Raw genomic sequence first — 13,498 nt, forward strand, 5'->3', positions numbered from 1 at the left:
AATAAAGGGGTTCTTCTCACTGATAAGGAAAACATGGAAGTACCTCACTGCCATGATCACAGATCAAATTATTTGATTCATAAATAGCTCTGCATTCTAACAAAGAAAGATTTATCCTTCTCTGGGTTTATTGACTTGTGTTCTCATGTATTATATTGCATAGTTTTCTTCAGTTTGACTTTATTTCTGTATTCTGTGTCTCAGGTGGTGTTCACGTTCTCTGACTTGAAGATATTGGTCACAGGTTACCGCCTTCTGGATACTTTGTTCATCTTCATGGTGTTTGGCTGGGCTGTCATTCCCTTCATGTACCTGATAAGTTTCCTGTTTTCTAGTCATACCAGTGCCTACGCCAAGCTCGTCATATTTAACTACTGTGCAGGGATTTTTGGTGCAGTAGCAGATGTAACTATATCCTCAATTCAGGGTAAGGACTTAAAACAATTTCCCCTTTTCCACAGGAATAGTTATGGAGGAATTGGCTTAAAGAATGGAACATTGCAAAGTTGTTTGCTTTGGGGTTTCTGGGGAAGTTTTATGCTAGTGTTAATAACCATATTAAGTGTCACTAAAATTATACGAATTGTGTTGTGTACAATGCAAAACAAATTATGACACTGATATTTTTGCTAACCCAATCCTCTTCCTTCAGGCTTATTTTGCATGGCATTTGCAGAATATTTATCTCTTTATTTTCCTCTTGATTTTGAGATTAAGGAGAAATTGACTGGACTGGCAAAGATATCACATAGGAATTTCTTAGGAGATAGAATGTTGGCATGCCTTTATTAAATCACTCTACAAACATTACTGTGATCTGTTTTAAGTAATCCAGCTATCCTTGGATTTGCAGAGACTGAGAAGAATAAGCTTCCAATCCATTATTGACCTTAGATCATGCCCTCCCATGAAATAATTAATTCCCTGAGCTAGCTGAAGATCTATTATAATATTCATTGTATACCTATTCAAGGGGGAATATTAAGCCATGTGAGAAATTATTGATTTCTGAATAGCAGACTAAGAAACATATAAGAGGATACTTAATCACATTGCTATTAATTAGTCTGTATTTGTTACTGTAGTAAGTTACCACAAAATTAGTGAATTGTGCAGATTTATTATCTTACAGCTTTTAAACAAATAAGTCTCATTGGGTAAAATCAAACTATCTGCAAGGTTGCATCCACTTTGGGGAGGTTTAGGGGAGAATTTGTTTCCTTGCTTAGAGTTGTTGGCAGAAATTCAGTTCCTTTATATTATAGTCCTGAAAAATGTTTTTTTTCTAAAATGGATTTTTTCCTTTATTAAGAAAAGAAGAGCTCACCAGTGAAAGATCTCATCTCACACTTGGAGTTTTCTTTGTGGGAAGTTTTGTTGTTAATTATAAATTTATTTTCTTCTTGAGACAGGGCTATTAAGATTTCTTATACCTCCTTGTGGAACTTTTGAGAGGTCATTTTTTTCGAAGAACTTTTGCATTTCATCTAAGTATCTAAAACTATTGGCATAAAGTTATTCATAACATTTCCTTATGATTCTTTAAGGTCTGTTTGTAAGTATTGATAACTGCTCATTCATTCCTAGTATTCTATATTCATTCACACTCTCCCACCCTTTCTGTCCTATCAATATTTGCCACTTTTTTTTGCCTTTTCAAAGTGTTGCCTTTTGGTTTTATTAATGTTGTGTGTTTTTATGTCCTGCTTTATGAATTTCTGTTCTTATATTTATTTTCCTTTTTTTTTTCTGTTACCTTGGATTAAACTGGCTAGGCTTATTCTACCTTTGTAAGACCAATTATTACATGATTTTAAACCTCTCTTCTTTGGGATATATGAGCACTTAAAGCTATAAAGTTTCTTCTAGGTACTAATTTAGTTGTATCCCACACATTTAGATATGTTGTATTTTCAGTATCATTGCGTTAGGAATATTTTATAACTTTTCTTGTAATTTCTACTTTAACCAAATGTTCAATGGCTTTCTAGGATTTTTTGTGATCATTTTTTTAAAATTTATTTTGTACTAAAATTGATCTCAGTTCATAGTTCAGTCTTTTAAATGTAATTATACTCTAGGACAACTTCTCTGCTTAATCACTATTGGTCTGAAGTACAGAAAATGTTCATGTCCCATTCAAGGCAGTTCTAAAAGCCCCTAAAATATTAGATTTTTATTAGAATACCCTGGTGAACTATCTCAGAGCTGTTACTCAGTATGCCTACATATGACATGTGACACAAAATGATTATAAAATATATACTAACCTGACTTCCTATAGTAATAAGGTGTACTCTAAGAAATATTTCTAGGATAGTTGGTTTAGCATGATTTCTATTCAGTTTCATAGTGCTATAACTTTATAGGGTCATTTGTTTTCTCAGGGACAATGACCTGCTTATTAATATTCTCTGAGGAGAGTTATACACAATTTAAAGAGTGCCAAAATGCAAAATAATATTCAGTCATTATAAATTCAGTATTCTGATACTCAAAGTCTTATTATACATTTGCTTAAAATGAGAGGAGATTAAGAGGTAGTCTTTGAGCAAAATAAGAAGAAATTATGGTGAACCAAACAAATTAAAATCATAATAAATGAAATGAAAAAAAATTCATGGGAAGGTTTCAAAACAGATTTAATCAGGCCAATTCTGTGAACTTGGAGACAGGACAATTGAGTCTAAGGAAAAGACAGAAAAAATAGTGAAGAAAAGTGAATAAAGTCTAAGGGATTGCTAGGACACCATTAGGGAGATTTTATATATATATTGTCCCAGAGGAGACAAAAAGAGAAAAGGAGGCAAGAACAATATTTCAAGAAATAATAGTCAATAATATCCCAAATTTGATAAAAGATATGAATCTACAAACACAAGAAATTCAGCAGTCTCCATCTAGAATGAATTTAGAGATCCTCATGAAGACACATTGTAATCAGTCTAGAAAGACAAAAAGGGTGACCTTGAAAACATCATGAAAGAATTAACTCACCAAGTTCAAAGAGTTCTTGATAAAATTGTGGATTTCCCTTTAAAAACCATGGAAAACAGAAAATTGTGGAATTAAAAAAAAAAAACAAACAAACAAACAGAAACCTTATCTATCAAGAATTCCATATCCAGCAAATCTGTCCTTTAAAAATGTAGAGAAAATAAGAGCCTCCCAGATTTTAAAAAAAGGCAGGTAGGTACATTACCACTCAACTTGTATTACAAGAAGTGTTAAAAGGAGTCATTCTGGATGAAATAAAATTATGCTATAACATAACTTGAAGTTGTATGAAGAAATAAAGACCTTCAATAAAGGTAACTAGGTAAAGAAATATGAAATCAAGATTATTCTATTTTTCTTTTGTAACTTTACACCTTGAGAAATGAGTAAAATAAGAGAAAACTAAAGCCAAAGGCAGCAGAAGGAAGAAAATAATAAAGATTAGAGATAAAAGAAACAGGGAAACTAAATGGAAATTCTTTGAAAAGAGCAACAAAATTTAAGAACTACAGCTAGATTGTCTAAGGAAAAAGAGAGAAGGAAATAACTACAATCAGAAATGAATGTGAGGAATTTACGTTTGATTTTCCAGAAATAAAAAGTTGTACAAGACAAAAATTAGATAACTGAGATGAAATGGAAAAATTCATAAGAGCACAAAAATAACCTAAACTGACTGAAGAAGAATTAGAAAATCTCAGTAGACCTCTAACAAATAAAAAGATTAAAAGAAGAATGAAAAATCTCACAACAAAAAGAAGCCCAGGATCAGATGGTTTAACTGGTAAGTTCTATCAAACTTTATAAGTAACATGAATTTTCCTAAAACTTTTTAAAAATAGAATATGAGAGAACAATTCCTAACTCATTTTATGAGGAAACCATTTTCCTATAGCAAAGGCAGATAAAGATATCACAAGAAAAAATAATTAGAAACAAATACCTTTTGTGAATATATGTGCAAAAGTCTCTGGGAAAGCAGTAGCAAACAAAACCAACAGCAATTTAAATGATTACACCATGACCAAGTGGAATTACACCAGAAATGCAAGGAAATTTCAACAAAACAAAATCAAATCATTCATTGCCAAAATAATGGGGAAAAAATCCCACATGATCATCCCAACTGATTCATAAAAGACATTTGACAAAATTCAGTGTGCTTATATGGTAATACACCCAGATAATTATGATTTTCTCAGAATGACAAAGGGTATTTATGTAAAAACTACAGGTATACTCAATGGTAAAAGACTGAAAGTTTTCCTTCTAAAATCATAAATAAGACAAGAATGCTCCCTTTCACCATGGCTATTCAACATTGAGTTGTAATTGTAGCCAGAGAAATTGGATGAGAAATAAAAATTTTTAAACATGTAAGTTGGAGAGAACTAAAACTGTCTCTTTTCACAGATAGAGTGATTTTTATAGGGAAAAGCCCAAAGAACCATCAAGATGGTTACTATAGCTAATGAAAAAACTAGCAAATTTTCAGATTACAGGATTAACACATAAAAATCAACTTTGTTTCTATACACCAGCAATAAAAAATTTGAAAATGAATTAAAGAAAGAAATTTCATTTGTAATAGCATCTGAAATAATTAAATACCTAGGAAAAATTCCAACCAAGGATATGAAAACTTGTGCTGAGAACTGTAAAACTTTGCTGGGAAAAATTAAACAAAACCTAAATAAATGGGAAAATATCTATCTTCATAGATTAGAAGACTTAACAATGTTAAGATAATACTACCTAAAACAGTCTACAGATTCAACACAAATTCTATACAATTCCAACATCCTTTTTCACAGAAATGAAAAAAATCCTAAAATTCATGTGAAATTAGAATGGGCTCAGGGCTTTCCTGGTGGTTCACATGGTAAAGAATCTGCCAGCAATGTTGGAGACCTGGGTTTAGTCCCTGAGTCAGGAAGATCCCCTAGAGAAGGCAACTCACTTCAATATTCTTGCCTGGAGAATCCCATGGACAGAGGAGCCTAACAGGCTACAGTCCATAGGGTCACAAAGAGTTGGACCCGACTGAAATGACTTAGCACACAAAATGAACAGAACAATGTAGAAAAACAATAAAGTTGGAATTCTATGTTTCTTGATCTTGAAGCTTTTTACAAAGTTACAGAGTATTTTGGGTCAAGATGGCAAAATAGGAGGATCTGGGGTTTGCCTCTATCCACAAATACATCAAGAATACATCTACAAGTGAAATAATTTGCACAGAGTACCTACTGAACATTATTAGAGAACCTCAGACACCTAATAACTGGGAAAGATCCCCTAATAACCTGGTAGGATGAAAAAGAGGAAAACAAGGTAAAGAGGAAATAGAATGGGACATGCACCCCTTGGGGTTGCTAAAGGAGATGGTGTTACTGCCCATAGGAAAGCCCCCTCACTAGTGGTAAGATCAGATGAAATAGAAGGGAAGATTCAGGGGCTACCAGAGGAAAGTGCAGCAGCAAGCCCATGTCAGACAGGTCAGAGTGAGACTCACTCAAATGGTATGTGCCACAGCCCTTTACGCCCCAGCCTGAGACAAGTATCCACTGGTGCTGGTGGGGAATGGATGCTGAAGCATGGAATTTGGAGAGCAGATGTAGGGAGAGGACTGCTGTTGGCTGCATAGAGACAGTCTGAGGGGATTGGAGTGAGGACCTATGCAGCTGGGAATGCTTCTGGAGGAAGCATAGACTGCCATGGAAGCAAGGCACCATTGTTGAGTGGCACATGCAGAAAGGGCAGCCATTATGGCCTCTCTCCCCATACACCAGTCCCTGCCTCTGCAGGCACTGAGAGGGGCTCCTGCCAGAGTGAGCACATGCCCCAGGGGTTGCTACCATGTCACTCTTATGTTTGAGCAAGCCCCCATGCTCCAGTCCACCACCACCTCCTGCCAGACCCTGCCACTGTAGGCTGTAGAGGGGGCTCTGACCTAAGCAAGAAGACAAGTAAGCCTCAGTTAGTCACAGCCTTCATCACCCCCTCTCACCTGGGTGGGGAGCAGATGTTGGAGGGTGACCCACATGCAGAGATGTGACCAAAACCAAAGCTGAGCTCTTGGGGCTGTGTGACTTAAGGAAGCAGGATTAAAATCTCTCCATACAGCTGTGAAAGTCACAGATTAAACACCCATGATTGGTTTTTTAAATATAACACCTGTGGAACGTCTGAATGGAAAATGAGTGCTCTCACATCAGATATGGGTCTAGCTTTAGTAGTTGTGGTCTTTGTGGACACATACATGTGGGAGTTGGTCTAGGTCAGAGTCTGAGCTCCCCAAACAGCAGCAGTCCCCAAACTTTTGGGAAGCAGAGAACAGTATTGAGGAAGACAATGTTTTTGGGGTAGGGGAATGGTGCAGGCAGTAATACAAGTAATGGGGAGTTGAAGATGAAGCTTCACACACTTGCCCACCTCTTACCTATATCTATGCATCCTGCTTCCTAACAGGTCACAGACTAGTAGTGGTCCATGGTCTAGACCTACAAAGAGGTCTTGGAGGGCCTCTTATGAGGGTAGAATTTGGCTGTGGCTTGCTCACCTGGCTCAAAATTGGGAAAGGAGTACATCAAGGCTGTATATTTTCACCCTGCTAATTCAACTTATATGCAGTTTATATCATGCAAAATGCCTGACTGGATGAAGCACAAGCTGGAATCAAGATTCCTGGAAGAAATATCAATAACCTCAGATATGCAGATGACACCACCCTTATGGCAGAAAGCAAAGAGGAACTAAAGAGCCTCTTGATGAAGGTGAAAAAGGAGAGTGAAAAGGCTGGCTTAAAACTCAACATTCAAAGAACTAAGTTTATGGCAACTGGTCCCATTACTTCATGGCATATAGATGGACAAACAATGGAAACAGTTACAGGTTATTTTGTTCAGCTCCAAAATCACTGTGGATGGTGACTACAGCCATGAAATTAAAAGACACTTGCTCCTTGGAAGAAAAGCTATGACAAACCTAGACAGTGTATTAAAAAGTAGAGACATTACGTTGCCAACAAAGGTCCATATAGTCAAAGCTATCGTTTTTCCAGTACTCACGTATGGATGTGAGAGTTGGACCATAAAGAAGGCCGAGCATTGAAAAATTGATACTTTTGAACTGTGGTGCTGGATAAAACTCTTGGGAGTCCCTTGAACAGCAAGGAGATCAAACCAGTCAATCCTAAAAGAAATCAACTCTGAATATTCCTTGGAAGGACTGACACTGAAGCTGAAGCGCCAATACTTTGGCCACTGATGTGAAGACCTGATTCATTGGAAAAGACCCTGATGCTAGGGAAGATTAAAAGGAAAGGAGAAAGGGATGACAGAAGATGAGATGGTTGGATTGCATCACCAATTCAATAGACCTGAATTTGAGCAAACTCTGAGAGATAGTGAAGGACAGAGAAGCCTGGTGTGTTGCAGTCCATGGGTGGCAAAGAGTCAGACATGACTGAGGGTCTGAACAACAACAACCCTTTGGGGGCAAGGGCATTGATAGCAGAGGCCCCAAGGAATGATCGCTCTTGTTGTTATTGCTCTATTTATTTTTTACTTTTACTTATTTCTATTTTTTCATATATTTTGTGTTTCTATTTTATTTTGCTTTTTGTTCTGTTTCTGTCTTTTGTTTCTTTGTGTTTTGGGGTTTTTTTTTTTTTTAGGTTTGTTTTTTCTGGGTTTTTGTTGTTGTTTGTTTGGATTTTGGTTTTTTGCTCTTGGTTTTATTCTGTTTTGGTCTCATGGTCTTTGTATGTTTGGTTGTTTTCTTGTTTCTTTGTGGTCTTTGTTTTTATTTGGTTTTATTTTTATTGCTTGTCTTGATTTATATTTGTTTCCTTTTGTTGGCTCAGTATGACTTGCAGGGTCTTGGTTACCCATTGAGGGGTTTAACCTGAGGCCTTGTGGTGAAGTGCAAAGTCCTGGCTGCAGGACCCACCAGGTAATTCATGCCTCTGGAGAGTATTGATTGGCATGACCTCTCTCAGAGGTCCTCATCTTGGCATCAAGATCTGGTTGCACCCAACTGTCGGCAAACTCCAGTGCCAGAACACCTAAGGCCAAACAACCAGCATAACAGGAACACAGCCCCACCTTCAGCATACAAGTTGACTAAAGTAGTACTAAGCTCACAAACACCCCAAACACATCCCCTGACATGGCCCTGCCCACCAGAGAATTAAGACCCAGCTCTACCTACCAGAAGGCATGCACTAGTTCCTTCCAACAGAAAGCCTACACAAACCCCTCGATTGCACTCACCCACTAGGGGGCAGACAGTAGAAACTGGAGCAACTATGACTCCGCAGACTCCAGAAAAGAAGCAAAAAACACAGTAAGTTAGACAAAATGAGATGGCAAAGAAATACGTGGCAGACAAAGGAGCAATGTAAAAATCCGCAAGACCAACTAAATGAAAAGGAGCTAGGAAATCTACCTGAAAAATAATTCAGAATGATGATAGTAAATTTGATCCAAGATGTTGAAAATAGAATAGAGGCACAGATGGAGAAGATACAAGAAATGATTAACAAGGACCTAGAAAAGCTACAGAACTCCAATTTAAAAACAAACTGTGATGAACAATGCAATAACTAAGATACAAAATACTCTGAAAAGAATCAATTGAATAACTGGATCAGAAGAATGGATATGTGAGCTGGCAAATAGAGTGGTGGAAATTACTGCATGGAACTAAACAAAGAAGAAAGAATATGAAGAAAAGAGGACAGTCTTAGAGACCTCTGGAATAATACTAAAAGCACGAACATTCAAACTATGGGGGTCTCAAAAGAAGAAGAGTAAGAGAAAGGAGCACACAGAATATTTGAAAAGATTATAGTCAAAAACTTGCCTGACATGGAAAAGAAAGTTAACACCCACCTCCAGGAAGCACAGAGAGTACCATACAGGATAAACCCAAGGAGAAACACACTGAGACACATATTAAACTAACAAAAATTAAATATAAAAAATTAAAATCAGCAAGGGAAAAGCAACAAATAACATACAAGGGAAGCCTCATAAGGTTATCAGCTGATACTTCAGCAGAAATTTTGCAGGCCAGAAGGGAATGGCAGGATATACCTAAAGTGATAAATGTGAAAAACTTAAAACCAAGAATATTCTACTTAGCAACGCTTCTAGTAGATTTGGATTTGATGGAGAAATAAAAAACTTCATAGACAAGCAAAAGCGAAGAGAATTCGGCATCATCAAACCAGTTTTACAGCAAATGCTAAATGGACTTATCTAGGTAGAAAACATAAGTCAGTCAGTGAGTCAGTTCAGTCGCTCGGTCATGTCTGACTTTTTGCGACCCCATGGGCTGCAGTGCACCAGCCTCCCTGTCCATCACCAACTCACAGAGTTTACTCAAACTCATGTCCATTGAGTTGGTGATGCCATCCAATCATCTCATCCTCTGTCATCCCCTTCTCCTCCTGCCTTCAATCTTTCCCAGCATCATGGTCTTTTCAAATGAGTCAGTTCTTCACACCAGATGGCCAAAGTGTACTATTGGAATTTCAGCTTCAGCATCAGTCCTTCCAGTGAATATTCAGAACTGATTTCCTTTAGGATGGACTGGTCAGATCTCAGACCATGAACTCGTTATTGCCAAATTCAGACTTAAATTGAAGAAAGTAGGGAAAACCACTAGACCACTTAGGTATAACCTAAATCAAATCCCTTACAAATATACAGTGGAAGTGACAAATAGGTTCAAGGGATTCGATCTGATAGAGTGCCTGAAGAACTATGGACAGAAGTTTGTGACATTGTACAGGAGGCAGGGATCAAGACCATCCCTAAGAAAAAGAAATGTAAAAAGGCAAAATGATTGTCTAAGGAGGCCTTACAAATAGCTGTGAAAAGAAGAGAAGTGAAAGGCAAAGGAGAAAAAGAAAGATATACCCATTTGAATACAGAGTTCCAAAGAATAGCAAGGAGAGATAAGAAAGCCTTTCTCAGTGATCAGTGCAAAGAAATAGAGTAAAACAACAGAATGGGAAAGACTAGAGATCTCTTCAATAAAATTAGAGATATCAAGGGAACATTTCATGCAAAGATGGGCACAATAAAGGAAAACCTAAGAGAAGAACACAAATAGGAAGGTAAGAGAAAAGACCTACAAAAACAAACCCAAAACAATTGAGAAAATGGTAATAGGAACTTGCATATTGATAATTACCTTAAATGTGAATGAATTAAGTATCCCAACCAAATGACAGAGACTAGCTGAATGGATACAAAAGCAAAAGCTGTGTATATGCTACCTTGAAGAGACCTACTTCAGTTTTAGGGACACATACAGACTGAAATTGAGGGGACAGGTAAAGATATTCCATGAAATTGGAAAAAAAAAAAAAAAACCTGGAGCAACATTACTCATATCAGACAAAAGAAACTTTGAGATAAAGACTGTTACCAGAGAAAAGGATTGACACTATATAATGAGCAAGGGAACACAAGAAGATACAGCAATTATAAATAAATATGCAGCTCACTGTTAAAGAATCTATCTGCCATGACAGGAGACACAGGTTCAATCCTTGGGTAGGGAAGATCCCCTAAAGAAGAAAATGGCAACGTGTTCCAGTATTCTTGCCTGGAAAATCCTATGGACAGAGGAGCCTGGCAGGTTATAGTCCATAGGGTTGCCAAAGAGTTGGATGTAACTTAGTAACTAAACACCAACAACAAATATACATTCATCCAACATAGGAGCATCTCACTATATAAGGCAAATGCTAACAGCTGTAAAAGGGAAAATCAACAGTAACACAATAATAGTGTGGCACTTTAACACCCCATTTATACTAATGGACAGATCATCCAGACAGAAATTTAATGAGGAGACACAAGCCTTCAGCTAAATATTAAACCAGATAGACTCATTAATATTTATAGGATATTCTATCTGTAAACAGAAGGATACACTTTCTTCTCAACTGCACAAGGAACAATATTCAGGATAAACCACATCTTGGGTCACAAATCAAGTGTAATAAATTTAAGAAAATTGAAGTCGTTTCAAGCATCTTTTTTGACTGCAATACATGAGATTAGAAATCAATTACAGGGGGAAAAATCTGTAAAAAACACAAACACATGAATAGAAAATAATATTTTACTAAATAATCAATGGATCACTGAAGAAATCAAAGAGGAAATAAAAAATATCTAGAGACAAATGACAACAAAAACACAGTTATCCAAATCCTTTGGGACACAACAAAAGCAGTTCTAAGAGGGAAGTGCATGGCAATACAACCTTATCAGAAAATAAGAAAAATCTCAAATAAATAACCTGAGCTTACATCTAAAGCAACTAGAGAAATAAGAATGTATAAAACCCCAAGTTAGCAGAAGGAAAGAAATCATAAAGATCTCAACAGAAATAAATGAAATAGAGATGATGAAAACAATAGTGAAGATCAATGAAAGTAAAAGCTGGTTCTTTGAAAAGATAAACAAAATTGAGAAACCTTTAGAAAGAAAAAAAGGGATAGGATTCAAATCAATGAAATTAGAAATGGAAAAGAAGCTACAAGAGATACCACAGAAATAACAAAGATCATAAGCGACTACTACCAGCAACTATATGACAATAAAGTGGACAACCTAGGATAAGTGGACAAATTCTTAGAAAGATACACCTTCTAAGATTGAACAAGGATGAAATAGAAAATATGAACAGATCAATAATAGGTATAGAAATTGAAAATGTGATTAAACTTCTTCCAACAAACAAAAGTAGACAAGATTGTTTCACAGGAGAATTAACACCTATCCTTTGAAGCTCTTTCAAAAAATTGTATAGGAAGTAATATTAACAGGATCATTCTACAAGGCCAATACCACGATGAGACCAAAATCAGACAAAGATACTACAAAAAAAAAATAGGCTAATATCACTGATAAATATAGATGAAAAATTTTTCAACAAAAAAGTAGCAAATAGAATCCAACAGCACATGAAAAGGATCATACACCATGATCAAGTGGACTTGATCTTAGGAATGCAAGTATTTTTTATTATATGCAAATGAATCAATGTGATACACCATATTAACAAATTTAAAAATAAAAAAAAACACTCAATAGATGCAGAAAAAGCTTTTATCAAAATTCAAAGCTCATTAATGATAAAATCTCTCCAGGAAGTGGGTTTGGAGGGAACTTGCTGCTACTGCTAAGTCACTTCAGTCGTGTCCAACTCTGTGCGACCCCATAGACAGCAGCCCACCAGGCTCCCCCGTCCCTGGGGTTCTCCAGGCAAGAACACTGGAGTGGGGTGCCATTGCCTTCTCCAATGCATGAAAGTGAAAAGTCAAAGTGAAGTCGCTTAGTTGTGTCCAACTCTTAGAGACCCCATGGACTGCCGCCTAACAGGCTCCTCCGCCCATGGGATTTTCCAGACAAGAGTACTGGAGTGGAGTGCCATTGCCTTCTCCGTGGAGGGAACTTAGCTAAACATAATAAGGGATATACAGGACAAATGCACAGCAAACATCATTCCCCATGGTGAAAAACTGAAAGTATTTTCTCTAACATCAGGAATAAGACAAGGATGTTCACTCTAAGCACTATATTCAACATAGTACTGGAAGTCCTAGACAAGGCAATCAAAGAATAAAAATAAATAAAAGCAATACAAATTAGAAAAGGAGTATTTGTCTTTCTCTTTCTGACTTGCTTCACTCTGTATAATAGGTTCCATGTTCATCCACCTCATTAGAACTGACTCAAATGTGTTCTCTTTTTATAGCTGAGTAACATTTCATTGTGTATATGTACCACAACTTCCTTATCCATTCATAAGCCAATGGACATCTAGGTTGCTTCCATGTCCTAGCTATTGTAAATAGTGCTCTGATGAACATTGGGGTACATGTCTCTTTCAGTTCTGGTTTCCTCACATTGTATGCCCCACAGTGGGATTGCTAGGTTGTACGGAAGTTCCAAAGAATAGCAAGGAGAGATAAGAAAGCCTTCCTCAGTGATCAAATGAAAATAAAGAGAGGAAAACAACAGAATAGGAAAGAATAGAGATCTGTTCTTCAAGAAAATTAGAGATACCAAGGAAACATTTCATGCAAAGACGGGCACAATAAAGGACAGAAATGGTATGGACCTAACAGAAGCAGAAGATATTAAAAAGAGGTGGCAAGAATACACAGAAGAACTATACAAAAAAGATCTTCATGACCCAGATAACCACGATCGTATGATCACTCACCTAGAGCCAGACATCCTGGAATGGGAAGTCAAGTGGGCCTTAGGAAACATCACTACGAACAAACCTAGTGGAGGTGATGGAATCCCAGCTGAGCTATTTCAAATCCTAAAAGATGATGCTGTTGAAGGGCTCCCCTCAATATGCCAGAAAATTTGGAAAACTTAGCAGTGGTCACAGGATTGGAAAAGGTCAGTTTTCATTCCAATCCCAAAGAAAATCAATACCAAAGAAAGTTCAAGCTCCT

At 36.8% G+C, this 13,498-nt stretch overlaps 1 protein-coding gene across 2 annotated transcripts in view; it reads left to right on the forward strand.

Moving 5' to 3' along the window:
• The window catches only part of LOC109578124 (phospholipid-transporting ATPase ABCA3-like), a 269,893-nt gene that overhangs the window by 205,886 nt on the left and 50,509 nt on the right, over positions 1-13,498 (forward strand). For both annotated transcript variants that reach the window (XM_019987123.2, XM_070779771.1), the window contains exon 22: positions 205-427. In XM_019987123.2, coding sequence (XP_019842682.2) covers positions 205-427 — 223 coding nt within the window. The remainder of the gene's footprint in view (positions 1-204; positions 428-13,498) is intronic.

This window comes from Bos indicus, chromosome 25 (assembly GCF_029378745.1).
Source record: "Bos indicus isolate NIAB-ARS_2022 breed Sahiwal x Tharparkar chromosome 25, NIAB-ARS_B.indTharparkar_mat_pri_1.0, whole genome shotgun sequence".
NCBI lineage: Eukaryota > Metazoa > Chordata > Mammalia > Artiodactyla > Bovidae > Bos > Bos indicus.